This window comes from Anopheles aquasalis, chromosome 3, assembly GCF_943734665.1.
Source record: "Anopheles aquasalis chromosome 3, idAnoAquaMG_Q_19, whole genome shotgun sequence".
Classification (NCBI taxonomy): domain Eukaryota; kingdom Metazoa; phylum Arthropoda; class Insecta; order Diptera; family Culicidae; genus Anopheles; species Anopheles aquasalis.
Window position 1 is genome coordinate 6033997 of NC_064878.1, and position 16931 is coordinate 6050927.

The 16931-nt window shown below is 43.0% G+C and overlaps 6 protein-coding genes across 24 annotated transcripts in view; all 6 read left to right on the forward strand.

The window, feature by feature from the left end:
- LOC126575988 (zinc finger protein 391-like) lies at positions 1-1627 on the forward strand. Its single transcript, XM_050237034.1, has 4 exons — positions 1-203; positions 276-1016; positions 1091-1242; positions 1321-1627. The coding sequence occupies exons 1-4, from the start codon at positions 66-68 to the stop codon at positions 1538-1540; spliced, it is 1251 nt and encodes a 416-aa protein (XP_050092991.1). The 5' UTR covers positions 1-65; the 3' UTR covers positions 1541-1627.
- LOC126575979 (zinc finger protein 14-like) lies at positions 24-5268 on the forward strand. 2 transcript variants are annotated; one of them, XM_050236999.1, is made up of 5 exons: positions 24-71; positions 3757-3888; positions 3961-4719; positions 4789-4940; positions 5015-5268. In XM_050236999.1, exons 1-5 carry the CDS (start codon positions 66-68, stop codon positions 5232-5234), a joined length of 1269 nt encoding a protein of 422 aa, XP_050092956.1. In that variant the 5' UTR covers positions 24-65; the 3' UTR covers positions 5235-5268. The 2 variants fall into 2 exon arrangements, with proteins under 2 accessions (XP_050092956.1, XP_050092955.1); XM_050236998.1 differs by lacking the exon at positions 24-71 and having other exon boundaries at positions 3751-3888; positions 3961-4940.
- LOC126575982 (zinc finger protein 77-like) lies at positions 1873-12849 on the forward strand. Of its 3 annotated transcripts, none has more exons than XM_050237016.1 (4): positions 1873-2064; positions 5799-6548; positions 6628-6779; positions 6854-7213. In XM_050237016.1, the coding sequence occupies exons 1-4, from the start codon at positions 1927-1929 to the stop codon at positions 7074-7076; spliced, it is 1263 nt and encodes a 420-aa protein (XP_050092973.1). In that variant the 5' UTR covers positions 1873-1926; the 3' UTR covers positions 7077-7213. The 3 variants fall into 3 exon arrangements, with proteins under 3 accessions (XP_050092973.1, XP_050092975.1, XP_050092974.1); XM_050237018.1 differs by lacking the exons at positions 5799-6548; positions 6628-6779; positions 6854-7213 and adding exons at positions 2137-2877; positions 2955-3106; positions 12279-12849 and having other exon boundaries at positions 1880-2064; XM_050237017.1 differs by lacking the exons at positions 5799-6548; positions 6628-6779; positions 6854-7213 and adding exons at positions 2137-2877; positions 2955-3106; positions 3177-3549 and having other exon boundaries at positions 1883-2064.
- Positions 5537-16931, forward strand: part of LOC126575984 (zinc finger protein 878-like) — a 14627-nt gene continuing 3232 nt past the window's right edge. Inside the window, exons 1-5 of one of the 5 annotated variants that reach the window (XM_050237024.1) lie at positions 5571-5601; positions 7525-7649; positions 9512-10228; positions 10303-10454; positions 10533-10795. In XM_050237024.1, coding sequence (XP_050092981.1) covers positions 5589-5601; positions 7525-7649; positions 9512-10228; positions 10303-10454; positions 10533-10755 — 1230 coding nt within the window. In that variant the 5' untranslated portion in view covers positions 5571-5588 and the 3' untranslated portion in view covers positions 10756-10795. Of the gene's footprint in view, positions 5727-7410; positions 7650-7721; positions 8466-8539; positions 8692-8769; positions 9018-9264; positions 9440-9511; positions 10229-10302; positions 10455-10532; positions 10796-16931 lie in introns of those variants that run through there. The other 4 variants (XM_050237025.1, XM_050237019.1, XM_050237023.1 and 1 more) reach the window with 4 other exon arrangements.
- The window catches only part of LOC126575980 (zinc finger protein 211-like), a 19724-nt gene continuing 10281 nt past the window's right edge, over positions 7489-16931 (forward strand). For 2 of the 8 annotated variants that reach the window (XM_050237001.1, XM_050237009.1), the window contains exon 1: positions 14582-14967. In XM_050237001.1, coding sequence (XP_050092958.1) covers positions 14962-14967 — 6 coding nt within the window. In that variant the 5' untranslated portion in view covers positions 14582-14961. Of the gene's footprint in view, positions 7525-9277; positions 9308-10992; positions 11044-14581; positions 15100-16673; positions 16905-16931 lie in introns of those variants that run through there. The other 6 variants (XM_050237014.1, XM_050237006.1, XM_050237003.1 and 3 more) reach the window with 6 other exon arrangements.
- Positions 11038-16931, forward strand: part of LOC126575986 (zinc finger protein 77-like) — a 7289-nt gene continuing 1395 nt past the window's right edge. Inside the window, exons 1-4 of one of the 5 annotated variants that reach the window (XM_050237030.1) lie at positions 11038-11175; positions 11248-11973; positions 12053-12204; positions 16162-16560. In XM_050237030.1, the coding sequence (XP_050092987.1) occupies positions 11038-11175; positions 11248-11973; positions 12053-12204; positions 16162-16381 (1236 nt within the window). In that variant the 3' untranslated portion in view covers positions 16382-16560. Of the gene's footprint in view, positions 11176-11247; positions 11974-12052; positions 12205-12911; positions 13245-15171; positions 15871-15939; positions 16092-16161; positions 16561-16931 lie in introns of those variants that run through there. The other 4 variants (XM_050237033.1, XM_050237031.1, XM_050237032.1 and 1 more) reach the window with 4 other exon arrangements.

Consider the following 16931-nt stretch of genomic DNA (forward strand, 5'->3'; position numbering starts at 1 on the left):
CGTAGAGTTGATCGATTGTTTAGTTTGGAACTGTTTGGTAAACTTATTCGGCGCTCGTTCTAACGATGGAGGTTTTAGGTGAAATTAGTAACTTTTGTCGCTTTTGCCTGAGCCAGGACTACGAATCCTTAATGCCACTATCCAGCGCCATCGAAAGCCTCTCCTTCTCGGTGCAAGATATAGAGGAAACGACCGGTATTTCGGTGAGGATTTCTGCCAAACCTTTCGCTACGTTCGCTGCGTTCTTATCATCTTTCTCTCGGATTTTGTTGCAGATTCTGGAATGCGAAACCACATGCCTTGCCGTCTGTTCAAAATGCAGCACGCGCATTGAACTCGCGGTGGATTTCCGTCGTTCCTGTATAATGGAAAACATTAAATTTTTGCAACTTTTCGGTCATATCATCGACAAACTTCGCTCATCCGATATTGCGGAAGAGAATCTGGAGGACGCGGCACGCGTAAAGAACGACCCTCTGAAGATCGAAATAGCTAAACAAAACGAACTGACCAATGAAAACACCTATAAATCACACGATGATCCGGTATTACCTGTGGAAGAATCTATAGAACCGTTTGAGAAACGAACAACTAACGGACAGAAAGAATGTGAAGATGAAAACAGCAGCGCTGAAGATATTACAGATGTCCTTACGAACATCTTCACATCAAAAGGGAAACCAATGAATTCGAAAAGAGCTGCCACTGCATCGAATCGAAGAAGGATGAAATCAATAGAACGGATTGGGGCCAGCAAAGAAGTTCAAGTTACTAAATCCCGAAAATACAGAAAACGCTTATGCGGTATTTGTGGTGCACAAGTATACAATATGATCGATCACACACGATCGCATACCAAGGAAAACATGCTGCAATGCCCTCAGTGCCCCGTACAGATGGCTAATCGGACTAACCTGGTAAGACATGTGCGTACGGTACACGAGAAAGTAGTCATCAAATCTTGTGAACCTTGTGGAAAAGGGTTCACCACAGACAACGCCTACAAATCGCACATGGTATGTGAAGGCCGTATAGCACCAGCTGTTTCGTAATGTAACCATATTTGCAATTTTTAATTATATCCCTACAGCGAACCCACCACAATATCGGTGAGCAGTATCAGTGTGAAACCTGCCTTAAAATATTCAACCATGCTTCAAATCGACTAGAGCATATCAAGCGAGTGCATATCGCCGAGTGGAAATATGAATGCCAGATATGCCAAAAGAAGTTCAAAGATCGGTAAGCACGAGCGAACCCTGAAGGAATCCAGCGTATTTTCTCTTCTCTGCTTAATGCCATTTGATTATGCTGTCACAGGAAAACGCTTAAAGGACATGGAAAGGTACACTCTACCAACACTCCCTACGCCTGTAGCCACTGCCCAAAGCAATTCAAGTCTCTTGGCGCGAAAAAAACACATGAAATATCACACAGCGGAATCCAATTCCCTTGTACAATCTGCACCAAGGTGTACCGGTACAAGAGCCTACTTAACATGCATTACCGGAAATGTCACCCAGTGGAGGATGGCGAATAAATCTAGCACAGAGCCCCAAAATAGTGATCGCCGATATTGTGACGAATGATAAAATTACCTCAATACACAAGATCAAGGTCCCAGAGACTTAATGTCCACGTTCCACATCGATCATAATCGATAGGGCAGTGCAGCTGCTAAACTCTTCTGGATCTCCAATATATAAAAATCATCTTAAATACCACTGGATCCTGCAAGCTCTTGTGTATTTTGTGAGGAAGCTATTCTCCTTGTCTAGAACATTTCGCGGGCATCGTTGATTTTGAATTACCTTTCGACCAACATTCCTTTTCTGCGTGGGTCTGAAATAAATCGATGAATCGTAGAGTTGATCGATTGTTTAGTTTGGAACTGTTTGGTAAACTTATTCGGCGCTCGTTCTAACGATGGAGGTTTTAGGTGAAATTAGTAACTTTTGTCGCTTTTGCCTGAGCCAGGACTACGAATCCTTAATGCCACTATCCAGCGCCATCGAAAGCCTCTCCTTCTCGGTGCAAGATATAGAGGAAACGACCGGTATTTCGGTGAGGATTTCTGCCAAACCTTTCGCTACGTTCGCTGCGTTCTTATCATCTTTCTCTCGGATTTTGTTGCAGATTCTGGAATGCGAAACCACATGCCTTGCCGTCTGTTCAAAATGCAGCACGCGCATTGAACTCGCGGTGGATTTCCGTCGTTCCTGTATAAAGGAAAACATTAAATTTTTGCAACTTTTCGGCCATATCATCGACAAACTTCGCTCATCCGATATTGCGGAAGAGAATCTGGAGGACGCGGCACGCGTAAAGAACGACCCTCTGAAGATCGAAATAGCTAAACAAAACGAACTGACCAATGAAAACACCTATAAATCACACGATGATCCGGTATTACCTATGGAAGAATCTATAGAACCGTTTGATATACGAACAACTAACGGACAGGAAGCATGTGATGATGAAACCCGTAGTTCCGAGGATCTTCCACGTTTATCTTCCGATACGATGAAATCTAAAAGGAAAGCCACGAATACAAAAGTAGCTGCAAGGAGCCCGAATGGCAGAAAGGCGAAATCAAAAGAACTGTTCGGGAACAGCGAAGGAGACATACCAAACAAATCAGGAAAACGCCAAAAACGATTATGCGGTATTTGTGGTGCACAAGTATACAATCTGAGCGACCACACACGGTCGCATACCAAGCAAAATCTCCATAAATGCCCACACTGCCCCGTACAGATGACTAGTGCATCCAATCTACGAACGCATGTTCGTTTGGTACATGAGAAAGTAGTCGTCAAGTCATGTGAACCTTGTGGCAAAGGTTTCATCACATATAACGCCTACACAATGCATATGGTATGTGAAGGCCGCAGAAATCTAGAAGGTCCTCAGGATCGTAGGAGAATTTTTCATTATTTTTTTTTATATTGCAGCTAACTCAACACAATATCGGCAAGCACTACCAGTGTGAAATTTGTCACAAAATTTTCAACACAACAACAAGCCGCTTGAACCATATCAAGCAAATGCATATAGGTGAATTAAAATATGAATGCCAGATTTGCCAGAAAAAGTTCAAAGATCCGTAAGCTACAGTCCTATAGAAATCGAGGTACCGCTGATTTTACTTTAACCATACGCTTATCATTTCACAGGAAAAGTTTGAAAAGACACGGAAGGGTGCACTCTACCAATACTCCATACGCCTGTAGCCACTGCCCAAAGCGATTCAAGTCTCCATTCGCGAAAAAAACTCACGAAATAACACACAGCGGAGTCCAATTCCCTTGTACAATCTGCAACAAAATGTACAGGTACAAAAGCTTACTAAGCATGCATTACCGGAAATACCACCCAGCGGACGATGGCGAATAAATCTAGCACAGAGCCCCTAAATGGTGACCACTGATATTTTGACGAATGATAAAATTACCTCAATACACAAGATCAAGGTCCCAGAGACGATAGGACAGTGAAAATGCTAAACTCTTCTGGATATCCAATATATAAAAATCATCTTAAATACCACTGGATCCTGCAAGCTCTTGTGTATTTTGTGAGGAAGCTATTCTCCTTGTCTAGAACATTTCGCGGGCATCGTTGATTTTGAATTACCTTTCGACCAACTCCCTTTCCTGCGTGGGTCTGAAATAAATCGATGAATCGTAGAGTTGATCGATTGTTTAGTTTGGAACTGTTTGGTAAACTTATTTGGCGCTCGTTCTAACGATGGAGGTTTTAGGTGATATTAGTAACTTTTGTCGCTTTTGCCTCACCCAGGACTACGAATCTTTAATGCCACTATCCAGCGCCATCGAAAGCCTATCTTTTTCGTTGCAAGATATACAGGAAACGACCGGAATTTCGGTGAGCATTTCAGTCAAACTTTGCACTACGTTCGCTGCGTTCTTATCATCTTTCTCTCGGATTTTGTTGCAGATTCTGGAAAGCGAAACCACATGCCTTGCCGTCTGTTCAAAATGCAGCAACCGCATTGAACTCGCGGTGGATTTTCGTCGTTCCTGCCTCAATGGAAATGTTCTGTTTTTGCAGCTTTTCGGTCATATCATTAACAAGTTTGGCTCATCCGATATTGCGGAAGAGAATCTGGAGGATGCGGAATATGTTAAAGATGACCCATTGGAGATCGAAATAACTTTACAAAACGAGTTAACTATTGAAAATACCTTGTTAACGCACGATGGCGCAAGCCCGGTACTGTCGGTGGAAGAGTCACAAGAGCTGTTCGATAAGCGAACAAACGGGCAGGAAGAATGTGAAACTGAAAACAGTTGCTCCGAAGATCTTTCAGATGTCCCCACGAACATGTCCACATCAATAGGGAAAGCAATGAATTCGAAAGTAGCTGCGGCCGCATCCAAATGTAAAAAGACGAAATCTAAAGAACGGGCTGAGGAATGTGAAGACAAAACAAACAAAACAATGAAACGAAGAAAGTCTGGAAAACGCCAAAAACTGTTATGTGGTATTTGTGGTGCCCTGGTGTACAATATAATCGACCACACACGATCGCATACCAAGGAAAATCTTCTCAAATGCCCACACTGCCCCGTGCAGATGGCTAATGCCACTAATCTGGCGAGGCATGTGCATTCGGTACACGAAAAAACAGTAATCAAATCTTGTGAACATTGTGGCAAGGGGTTCATCACATTGGACTCCTACAAATCGCATTTGGTATGTGCACGCCGGAATATTTCCATTTATTATCCTAATGCAATTTATCATTTTTCTATGTTCTTGCAGCGAACGTACCACAATATTGGCAAACAGTATCAGTGTGAAATCTGTCTCAAAATATTCAAGCATCCTTCGAGCCGGAGAGATCATAAAAAGCGAATGCATTTTGCTGAATGGAAGCATGAATGCCAGATTTGCCAGAAAAAGTTCAAAGACATGTAAGATGTATCCCCGAAAACATCCAGCGGTATCCGTGCATTAACTTTAGGCACACACGCTTATCATTTCACAGGGACGCTCTGAAGCGGCATGGAAGGGTGCACTCTACCAACACTCCATACGCCTGTAGCCACTGCCCAAAGCGATTCAAGTCTCCATTCGCAAAAAAATCGCATGAAATCACACACAGTGGAGTACAATTCCCTTGTACAATCTGCAACAAAATGTACAGGTACAAAAGCTTACTAAGCATGCATTACCGGAAATACCACCCAGCGGACGATGGCGAATAAATCTAGCACAGAGCCCCTAAATGGTGACCACTGATATTTTGACGAATGATAAAATTACCTCAATACACAAGATCAAGGTCCCAGAGACGATAGGACAGTGAAAATGCTAAACTCTTCTGGATATCCAATATATAAAAATCATCTTAAATATCACTGGATCTTATAAGCTATTGTGTATTATGTGAGAAAGCAAATCTCCTTGTCGAGAGCATTTCGCGGGCATCGTTGATTTCGAATTACCTTTCGACCAACTCCCTTTCCTGCGTGGGTCTGAAATAAATCGATGAATCGTAGAGTTGATCGATTGTTTAGTTTGGAACTGTTTGGAAAACTTATTCGGCGCTCGTTCTAACGATGGAGGTTTTAGGTGAAATTAGTAACTTTTGTCGCTTTTGTCTGAGCCAGTAGTGCGAATCCTTAATGCCACTATCCAGCGCCATCGAAAGCCTATCTTTTTCGTTGCAAGATATACAGGAAACGACCGGTATTTCGGTGAGCATTGCAGCGTAATCCGCGACTTCGTTCGCTGCGTTCTTATCACCTCTCTTTCGGATTTTGTTGCAGATTCTGGCAAGCGAAACCGCATGCCTTGCCGTCTGTGCCACATGCAGCAACCGTATTGAACTCGCGGTGGATTTTCGTCGTTCCTGCCTCAATGGAAATGTTCTATTTATGCAACTTTTCGGTCATATCATCGACAAGCTTCGTTTATCCGACATCGCGGAAGAGAATTTTGAAGTCGCATACGCAAAGAACGACCCTCTGAACATCGAGATTATTCTGAAAAATGAACCGACCGATGAAAACACCTATGAAGAGCGCGATGAGTCAGCATTACTGAAAGAAGAATCACAAGAGCTGATAGAAGAGCCAACAAACAACGAACAGGATGATTTTGAAGATGTAACCATCCGTTCCGAAGATCTTCCTGAAGTCCCCACCATCACGTTAAGATCGATAAGGAAAACCGCGAATACGGGGGTGGACCCTACAGCATTGTATCGAAGAATGGCGAAATCAAAAGAAGGGGAATGCGAAGGCGAAAACTCAAACAAATCAATGAAACGAAACAAATCCGGAAAACGCCAAAAACGATTATGCGGTATTTGTGGTGCACAAGTATACAATATGATCGATCACACACGATCGCATACCAAGGAAAACATGCTGCAATGCCCACACTGTCCCGTACAGATGGCTAATGCCACTAACCTGCGAGCGCATGTGCGTGCGTTACACGAAAAGACAATTTTCAAGTCTTGTGAACCTTGTGGCAAAGGGTTCATCACCTTGGACTCCTACAAAACACATTTGGTATGTGAAGGCCGCAGTAATCCCGAACTTCCGCCCGATTTCCTCAAAGATAATCTAGCGTTATTTCACTTTCTTGCAGCGAACGTACCACAATATTGGCAAACAGTATCAGTGTGAAGTTTGCCTAAAAATATTCAAACATCCTTCGAATCGCCGGGAGCATATAAGGCGAATGCATATCGGTGAACTGAAATATGAATGCCAGATATGCCAGAAAAAGTTCAAAGATCCGTAAGCAATAACTCAGCATACATCCAGTGATCTCTCTGCACTTTCTTGAAACTCACATGTTTATCATTTTACAGGGACGTACTTAAACGACATGGAAGGGTGCACTCTACCAACGCTCCTTACGCATGTAGCCAGTGTCCAAAGCGATTCAAGTCTCCATACGCGAAAAAAACGCATGAAATCACACACAGTGGCATCGATTTCCCGTGTACAATCTGCACTAAGGTGTACCGGTACAAAACCCAACTCAGCATACATTACCGGAAATGCCATCCAGCGGAGTGTAGTGGCGAATAAATCTAGCACAGAGCCCAAATGGTGGAATTATATAATAACCTTTAATACACAAGATCACGGTCCCAGAGACTCAATGTCCACGTTCCACATCGATCATAATCGATAGGGCAGTGAAGCTGCTAAACTCTTCTGGATCTCCAATATATAAAAATCATCTTAAATATCACTGGATCCTGCAAGCTCTGTGTATGGATCCTGCAAGCTCTGTGTATGGATCCTGCAAGCTCTGGTCTGTCTATTATGTGAGAAAGCAAATCTCCTTGTCGAGAGCATTTCGCGGGCATCGCTGATTTTGAATTACCTTTCGACCAACTCCCTTTCCTGCGTGGGTCTAAAATAAATCGATGAATCGTAGAGTTAATCGATGAATCGTAAAGTTGATCGATTGTTTAGTTTGGAACTGTTTGGTAAACTTATTCGGCGCTCGTTCTAGCGATGGAATTTGTAGGTGAAATTAGTAACTTTTGTCGCTTTTGCCTGAGCCAGGACTACGAATCCTTAATGCCACTATCCAGCGCCATCGAAGGCTTCTCCTTCTCGGTGCAAGATATACAGGAAACGACCGGAATTTCGGTGAGCATTTCAGTCAAACTTTGCACTACGTTCGCTGCGTTCTTATCATCTCTCTTTCGGATTTTGTTGCAGATTCTGGAAAGCGAAACCGTATGCCTTGCCGTCTGTTCAAAATGCAGCACGCGCATTGAACTCGCGGTGGATTTCCGTCGTTCCTGTATAAAGGAAAACATTAAATTTTTGCAACTTTTCGGTCATATCATCGACAAGCTTCGCTCATCCGACATAGTGGAAGAGAAACTGGAGGACGCAGATGGATTCGTAAAGAACGACCGTTTGAAGATCGAAATAGCTAAACCAAACGAACTGACCAATGAAAACACCTATAAATCACACGATGATCCGGTATTACCTGTGGAAGAATCTATAGAACCGTTTGATAAACGAACAACTAACGGACAGAAAGAATGTGAAGATGGAACCAGCAGCGCTGAAGATTTTTCAGATGTCCTTACGAACATGTTCACATCAAAAGGGAAACCAATGAATTCGAAAAGAGCTGCCACTGCATCGAATCGAGAAAGGGTGAAATCAATAGAACGGATTGGGGCCAGCAAAGAAGTTCAAGTTACTAAATCCCGAAAATACAGACAACAATTATGCGGTATTTGCGGTGCCATGGTGTACAATATAATTGAACATACACGATCGCATACCAAGGAAAATCTTCTCAAATGCCCGCATTGTCCCGTGCAGATGGTTAATAACGCCAACCTGGCGAGGCATGTGCGGGCAGTACACGAGAAAAAGATCATTAAATCTTGTGAACCTTGTGGAAGAGGATTCACTACTCCCGCCAGCTACAAATCTCACATGGTATGTGAAAGCCGGATAGCACAAGCTTTTCCTTAATGCAACCCCATTTGCAATCTTTAATTATATCCCTACAGCGAACCCACCACAATATCGGTGAGCAGTATCAGTGTGAAATCTGCCTTAAAATATTCAACCATGCTTCCAGCCGCCTATTGCATAAGAAACGAATGCATATTGCAGAATTTAAGTTTGAATGCCAGATTTGCCAGCAAAAATTCAAAGATCGGTAAGCACGAACGAACCCTGAAGGAATACAGCAGTCTCTCTGAACTACCTTGAACGTCGTTCGTTTTTCTTTTAACAGGAGTGCCCTTAAACAGCATGAAAGGGTACACTCTACCAACACTCCCTTCGCCTGTAGCCAGTGTCCAAAGCGATTTAAGTCTCCTAGCGCCAAAAGAACACATGAAATCACACACAGTGGCATCGAGTTCCCGTGTACAATCTGCACCAAGGTGTACCGATACAAGACCCTGCTTAAAATGCATTACCGGAAATGCCACCCAGCTGATTGTACAGACGAATAAACAAATAAATACAATCGAATGTGCTGCAAAGTGTCTTAAACCTTTTGGATCCCCAATATATAAAAATCATCTTAAATATCACTGGATCTTATAAGCTCTTGTGTATTATATGAGGAAGCAAATCTCCTTCTCGAGAACATTTCGCGGGCAATACCTGGGCGACCATTTGAATTGCCTTTCGACCAACTCCCTTTCCTGCGTGGGTCTAAAATAAATCGATGAATCGTAGAGTTAATCGATGAATCGTAATGTTGATCGATTGTTTTGTTTGGAACTGTTTGGTAAACTTATTCGGCGCTCGTTCTAACGATGGAGGTTTTAGGTGATATTAGTAACTTTTGTCGCTTTTGCCTCACCCAGGACTACGAATCTTTAATGCCACTATCCAGCGCCATCGAAAGCCTCTCTTTTTCGTTGCAAGATATACAGGAAACGACCGGTATTTCGGTGAGGATTTCTGCCAAACCTTTCGCTACGTTCGCTGCGTTCTTATCATCTCTCTTTCGGATTTTGTTGCAGATTCTGGAAAGCGAAACCGTATGCCTTGCCGTCTGTTCAAAATGCAGCACCCGCATTGAACTCGCGGTGGATTTTCGTCGTTCCTGTATAAAGGGAAACGTTAAATTTTTGCAACTTTTCGGTCATATCATTAACAAGCTTCGCTCATCCGACATTGCGGAAGAGATTCTGGAGAACGCGGATGATCCATTGGAGACAGCTTTACAAATCGAATATAAGAATGAAAAGTCCTCGCAAGCGCAAAATGAGCTGGAACTGCTAGTGCCGCAAGATCTGTTGGAAGAGTCATTAAATACCATACAAGAAGAATGTAGAGATGGAAACAGCAGTGACGAGTATATTCCGCCTGTTGCTACGAACATGTTACGATCAAAACGAAAAACTTCGAGTACAAGAATGACCTTGCCGACATCGTATCGAAGAAAGGAGAAATCAAAAGAACGGATCGAGGCCAGTAAAGAAGTTCAAGTAACAAAATCCCGAAAACACAGAAAACAATTGTGCGGTGTTTGTGGTGCACTAGTATACAGACTGGACGACCACATACGGTCGCATACCAAGGAAAACCTTCTCAAATGCCCGCACTGTCCCGTACAGATGGTTAATCGCACTAACCTGCTAAGACATGTGCGTACGGTACACGAGAAAGTAGTTATCAAATCGTGTGAACCTTGTGGAAGAGGATTCACTACTGCCAACGCCTACAAATCTCACATGGTATGTGAAAGCCGGATAGCACAAGCTTTTCCTTAATGCAACCCCATTTGCAATCTTTAATTATATCCCTACAGCGAACCCACCACAATATCGGTGAGCAGTATCAGTGTGAAATCTGCCTTAAAATATTCAACCATGCTTCCAGCCGCCTATTGCATAAGAAACGAATGCATATTGCAGAATTTAAGTTTGAATGCCAGATTTGCCAGCAAAAATTCAAAGATCGGTAAGCACGAGCGAACCCTGAAGGAATACAGCAGTCTCTCTGAACTACCTTGAACGTCGTTCGTTTTTCTTTTAACAGGAGTGCCCTTAAACGGCATGAAAGGGTACACTCTACCAACACTCCCTTCGCCTGTAGCCAGTGTCCAAAGCGATTTAAGTCTCCTAGCGCCAAAAGAACACATGAAATCACACACAGTGGCATCGAGTTCCCGTGTACAATCTGCACCAAGGTGTACCGATACAAGACCCTGCTTAAAATGCATTACCGGAAATGCCACCCAGCTGATTGTACAGACGAATAAACAAATAAATGCGATCGAATGTGCTGCAAAGTGTCTTAAACCTTTTGGATCCCCAATATATAAAAATCATCTTAAATATCACTGGATCTTATAAGCTATTGTGTATTATGTGAGAAAGCAAATCTCCTTGTCGAGAGCATTTCGCGGGCATCGTTGATTTCGAATTACCTTTCGACCAACTCCCTTTCCTGCGTGGGTCTGAAATAAATCGATGAATCGTAGGGTTCATCGATTGTTTAGTTTGGAACTGTTTGGTAAACTTATTCGGCGCTCGTTCTAACGATGGAGGTTTTAGGTGATATTAGCAACTTTTGTCGCTTTTGCCTGAGCCAGGACTGCGAATCCTTAATGCCACTATCCAGCGCCATCGAAAGCCTCTCTTTTTCGTTGCAAGATATACAGGAAACGACCGGTATTTCGGTGAGCATTGCAGCGTAATCCGCGACTTCGTTCGCTGCGTTCTTATCACCTCTCTTTCGGATTTTGTTGCAGATTCTGGCAAGCGAAACCGCATGCCTTGCCGTCTGTGCCACATGCAGCAACCGTATTGAACTCGCGGTGGATTTTCGTCGTTCCTGCCTCAATGGAAATGTTCTGTTTATGCAACTTTTCGGTCATATCATCGACAAGCTTCGTTTATCCGACATCGCGGAAGAGAATTTTGAAGTCGCATACGCAAAGAACGACCCTCTGAACATCGAGATTATTCTGAAAAATGAACCGACCGATGAAAGCACCTATGAAGAGCACAATGAGCCAGCATTACAGGCTGAAGAGTCGCACGACCTGATAGAAGAGCCAACAAACAAAGAAGAGGAAGATTGTGATGATGAAAACAACACTTTCGAGGATATTCCGTCTGTTGCCATGTTAAGATCAAAACGGAAAACGGCTTTTACCGTATCGCAGCAAAGAATGGTGAAATCTAAAGAATGGATTGGTGACAAAGAAGGAGTCAAACCTAACAAACCTAAGGCATCCGGAAAACACAGAAAACGATTATGCGGTATTTGTGGTGCACTAGTGTACAATCTGATCGTACATACACGATCGCATACCAAGGAAAACATGCTGCAATGCCCACACTGTCCCGTACAGATGGCTCATGCCACTAACCTTCGAGCACATGTGCGTGCGTTTCATGAAAAAACCATTTTTAAGTCTTGTGAACCGTGTGGCAAAGGGTTCATCACCTTGGACTCCTACAAAACACATTTGGTATGTGAGGGCCGCAGTAATTCCGAACTTCCGCCCGATTTCCTCAAAGATAATCTAGCGTTATTTCACTTTCTTGCAGAGAACGTACCACAATATTGGCAAACAGTATCAGTGTGAAGTCTGCCTCAAAATATTCAAACATCCTTCGAATCGCCGAGATCATATAAGGCGAATGCATATCGGTGAACTGAAATATGAATGCCAGATATGCCAGAAAAAGTTCAAAGATCCGTAAGCAATAACTATGAAGATATCCAGTAGTCTTTGTGAGCTACCTTTAACGCCATATGTTTATCCTTTCACAGGAACACTCTTAAGCTACATGGAAGAGTGCACTCTACCAACGCTCCTTACGCATGTAGCCAGTGTCCAAAGCGATTTAAGTCTCCATACGCGAAAAAATCGCATGAAATAACACACAGTGGCATCGATTTCCCGTGTACAATCTGCACCAAGGTGTACCGATACAAGACCCAACTCAACATACATTACCGGAAATGCCATTAATTCTTTCACGAAGAAATATAAAACTTTATTTATAACGAAACTAGCGCGAGGTGTGGCAACTCGCAGACTTAAACATCTCGCCCGGTTTTAATCGCAATAGCATCAATAGCCCTAGTTCATTCATTTTAGTTACATCAACTACCCTGGTTCTCCTTTGGTTCTCGTCGGTTATCGCTCGGCTGTACGGCTGTATCCCCTCTCCCAAAATTGGCTCTGAGAAGGGAAGGGTGATCGAGTAGCTCATGCTTGTTACCACGACCTATGTAGGCGATTGAGCGCCCTTGGACCCCAGGGGAATTGTAACGACAAATCAGCTTAGAAAAAAACCACCCCAATGGTAATCCCTAATATTATGGTGAATGATATAATTACTTTGGAGAAAACTCTTTCGGATATCCAATATATAAAAATCATCTTAAATATCACTCGATCCTAAATGCTCTTGTGTATTATGTGAGAAAACAAATCTCCTTGTCGAGATCATTTCGCGGGCATCGTTGATTTTGAATTACTTTTCGACCAACTCCCTTTCCTGCGTGGGTCTGAAATAAATCGATGAATCGTAGAGTTCATCGATTGTTTAGTTTGGAACTGTTTGGTAAACTTTTTCGGCGCTCGATCTGACGATGGAGGTTTTAGGTGAAATTAGTAACTTTTGTCGCTTTTGCCTGAGCCAGGACTGCGGATCCTTAATGCCACTATCCAGCGCCATCGAAAGCCTCTCCTTCTCGGTGCAAGATATACAGGAAACGACCGGTATTTCGGTGAGGATTTCTGCCAAACCTTTCGCTACGTTCGCTGCGTTCTTATCTTCTTTCTCTCGGATTTCGTTGCAGATTCTGGAATGCGAAACCACATGCCTTACAGTCTGTTCAAAATGCAGCAACCGCATTGAACTCGCGGTGGATTTTCGTCGGTCCTGCATAAAGGAAAACATTAAATTTTTGCAACTTTTCGGTCATATCATTGACAAGCTTCGCTCATCCGACATTGCGGAAGAGAATTTGCAGGATGCGGGTGGATACGTTATGGACGATCCTTTGAAGATCGAAATAGCTACACCAAACGAACCGACCAATGAAAACACCTATAAATCACACGATGATCCGGTATTACCTTTGGAAGAATTTATAGAACCGTTTGATAAACGAACAACTAACGGCCAGGAAAATTGTGATGATGGAAACCGTAGTTCCGAGGATCTTCCACGTTTATCCACCGATACGATGAAATCTACAAAGAAAGCCACGAATACAAAAGTAGCTGCTACCACATTAAATCGCAGAAAGATGAAATCAAAAGAACAGTTTGGGAACATCAAAGGAGACATACCAAACAAATCAGGAAAACGCCAAAAACTGTTGTGCGGTATTTGTGGTGCACTAGTGTACAATCTGATCGCACATACACGATCACATACTAAGGAAAACATGCTGCAATGCCCACACTGCCCCGTACAGATGGCTCATGGCACTAACCTTCGAGCACATGTGCGTGCGTTACACGAAAAAACAATTTTTAAGTCTTGTGAACCGTGTGGCAAAGGGTTCATCACCTTGGACTCCTACAAAACACATATGGTATGTGTACTTCGGAAAGATCCCAAGATTCCATAGCACCATTAACAATCAATTATGATTTCTTTTCTTGCAGCGAACGTACCACAACATCGGTGCACAATACCAGTGTGAAATCTGTCTCAAAATTTTCAAACATCATTCAAACCGGCGAGACCATATCAAGAGAGTGCATAACGCCGAATGGAATTATGAATGCCAGATTTGCCAGAAAAAGTTCAAAGACAAGTAAGAAATAGCCCTGAAGGAATGCTGCCAGTTCTCTATTTTTTATTTACCGCCATTTATCCTTTCACAGTAATGCGCTGAGAGAACACGGAAGGGTACACTCTTCCAACACTCCCTACGCCTGTAGCCACTGCCCAAAGCAATTCAAGTCTCTTGGCGCGAAAAAAAACCATGAAATAACACACAGCGGAATCCAGTTCGCTTGTACAATTTGCACCAAGGTGTACCGGTACAAGAGCCAACTCAACATGCATTACCGGAAATGCCACCCAGCGGAGGATGGCGAATAAATCCGGCACAGAGCCCCAAAATGGTGACCACTGATATTTTGACGAATGATATAATTACCTTGAATACACAAGATCAAGGTCGCAGAGACTCAATGTCCACGTTCCACATCGATCAAAATCGATAGGGCAGTGAAGCTGCTAAACTCTTCTGGATCTCCAATATATAAAAATCATCTTAAATACCACTGGATCCTAAATGCTCTTGTGTATTTTGTGAGAAAGGAAATCTCCTTGTCGAGAACATTTCGCGGGCATCGTTGATTTTGAATTACCTTTCGACCAACTCCCTTTCCTGCGTGGGTCTGAAATAAATCGATGAATCGTAGAGTTGATCGATTGTTTAGTTTGGAACTGTTTGGTAAACTTATTCGGCGCTCGTTCTAACGATGGAGGTTTTAGGTGAAATTAGTAACTTTTGTCGCTTTTGCCTGAGCCAGGACTACGAATCCTTAATGCCACTATCCAGCGCCATCGAAAGCCTCTCCTTCTCGGTGCAAGATATAGAGGAAACGACCGGTATTTCGGTGAGGATTTCTGCCAAACCTTTCGCTACGTTCGTTGCGTTCTTATCGTCTTTCTCTCGGATTTTGTTGCAGATTCTGGAATGCGAAACCGCATGCCTTACAGTCTGCTCAAAATGCAGCAACCGCATTGAACTCGCGGTGGATTTTCGTCGGTCCTGCATAAAGGAAAACATTAAATTTTTGCAACTTTTCGGTCATATCATCGACAAGCTTCGCTCATCCGACGACCCGTTGGAGATCGAAATAGCTACACCAAACGAACCTACCAATGAAAACACCTATGAAACACTCGATGATCCGGTATTACCTTTGGAAGAATCTATGGAACCGTTTGATAAACGAACAACTAACGGACAGGAAAATTGTGATGATGAAAACCGTAGTTCCGAGGATCTTCCATGTTTATCCACCGATACGATGAAATCTAAAAGGAAAGCCACGAATATAAAAGTAGCTGCAAGGAGCTCGAATCGCAGAAAGGCGAAATCGAAAGAACAGTTTGGGAACAGCGAAGAAGACATACCAAACAAATCAGGAAAACGCCAAAAACGATTATGCGGTATTTGCGGTGCCCAAGTTTATAATATAACCGACCACACACGATCGCATACCAAGGAAAACATGCTGCAATGCCCGCACTGCCCCGTGCAGATGGCTAATGCCACTAATCTGGCGAGGCATGTGCATTCGGTACACGAAAAAACAGTAATCAAATCTTGTGAACATTGTGGCAAGGGGTTCATCACATTGGACTCTTACAAATCGCATTTGGTATGTGCACGCCGGAATATTTCCATTTATTATCCTAATGCAATTTATCATTTTTCTATGTTCTTGCAGCGAACGTACCACAATATTGGCAAACAGTATCAGTGTGAAATCTGTCTCAAAATCTTTAAACATCCTTCGAGCCGTATTGATCATAAAAGGAGAATACATTTGGCTGAAAGGAAGCATGAATGCCAGATTTGCCAGAAAAAGTTCAAAGATCCGTAAGTTGTATCGCCGAAGAAATCCATTAATGTGCATTAACTTTATCCACACACGCTTATCATTTCACAGGTACACTCTAAAGCTACATGGAAGGGTGCACTCTGCCAACACTCCCTACGCCTGTAGCCAATGTCCAAAGCAATTCAAGTCTGCTTTCGCGCAAAAAACGCATGAAATAACACACAGTGGCATCGATTTCCCGTGTACAATCTGCCCCAAGGTGTACCGGTACAAAAGCCAACTCAGCATACATTACCGGAAATGCCATCCAGTGGAGGATGACGAATAAGCCTGGCACAGAGCCCAAAAATGGTGACCACGAATATTGTGACGAATGATAAAATTACCTCAATACACAAGATCAAGGTCGCAGAGACTCAATGTCCACGTTCCACATCGATCAAAATCGATAGGGCAGTGAAGCTGCTAAACTCTTCTGGATATCCAATATATAAAAATCATCTTAAATACCACTGGATCCTAAATGCTCTTGTGTATTTTGTGAGAAAGGAAATCTCCTTGTCGAGAACATTTCGCGGGCATCGTTGATTTTGAATTACCTTTCGATCAACTCCCTTTCCTGCGTGAGTCTGAAATAAATCGATGAATCGTAGAGTTGATCGATTGTTTAGTGTGGAACTGTTTGGTAAACTTATTCGGCGCTCGTTCTAACGATGGAGGTTTTAGGTGAAATTAGTAACTTTTGTCGCTTTTGTCTGAACCAGGACTGCGAATCTTTAATGCCACTATCCAGCGCCATCGAAAGCCTCTCCTTCTCGGTGCAAGATATAGAGGAAACGACCGGTATTTCGGTGAGCATTTCAGCGTTATCAGCGACT

What these genes read in the sequence shown, in the direction of transcription:
- LOC126575988 (XM_050237034.1), top strand. Translation starts at nt 66, where the DNA reads ATGGAGGTTTTAGGTGAAATTAGTAACTTTTGTCGCTTTTGCCTGAGC. An exon ending in ACGCCTACAAATCGCACATG is followed by an intron (nt 1,017 to 1,090) that starts GTATGTGAAGGC and finishes ATATCCCTACAG; the next exon opens with CGAACCCACCACAATATCGG. An exon ending in CAAAAGAAGTTCAAAGATCG is followed by an intron (nt 1,243 to 1,320) that starts GTAAGCACGAGC and finishes ATGCTGTCACAG; the next exon opens with GAAAACGCTTAAAGGACATG.
- LOC126575982 (XM_050237016.1), top strand. Translation starts at nt 1,927, where the DNA reads ATGGAGGTTTTAGGTGAAATTAGTAACTTTTGTCGCTTTTGCCTGAGC. An exon ending in AGGAAACGACCGGTATTTCG is followed by an intron (nt 2,065 to 5,798) that starts GTGAGGATTTCT and finishes ATTTTGTTGCAG; the next exon opens with ATTCTGGCAAGCGAAACCGC. An exon ending in CAGAAAAAGTTCAAAGATCC is followed by an intron (nt 6,780 to 6,853) that starts GTAAGCAATAAC and finishes ATCATTTTACAG; the next exon opens with GGACGTACTTAAACGACATG.
- LOC126575979 (XM_050236998.1), top strand. Translation starts at nt 3,751, where the DNA reads ATGGAGGTTTTAGGTGATATTAGTAACTTTTGTCGCTTTTGCCTCACC. An exon ending in AGGAAACGACCGGAATTTCG is followed by an intron (nt 3,889 to 3,960) that starts GTGAGCATTTCA and finishes ATTTTGTTGCAG; the next exon opens with ATTCTGGAAAGCGAAACCAC. An exon ending in CAGAAAAAGTTCAAAGACAT is followed by an intron (nt 4,941 to 5,014) that starts GTAAGATGTATC and finishes ATCATTTCACAG; the next exon opens with GGACGCTCTGAAGCGGCATG.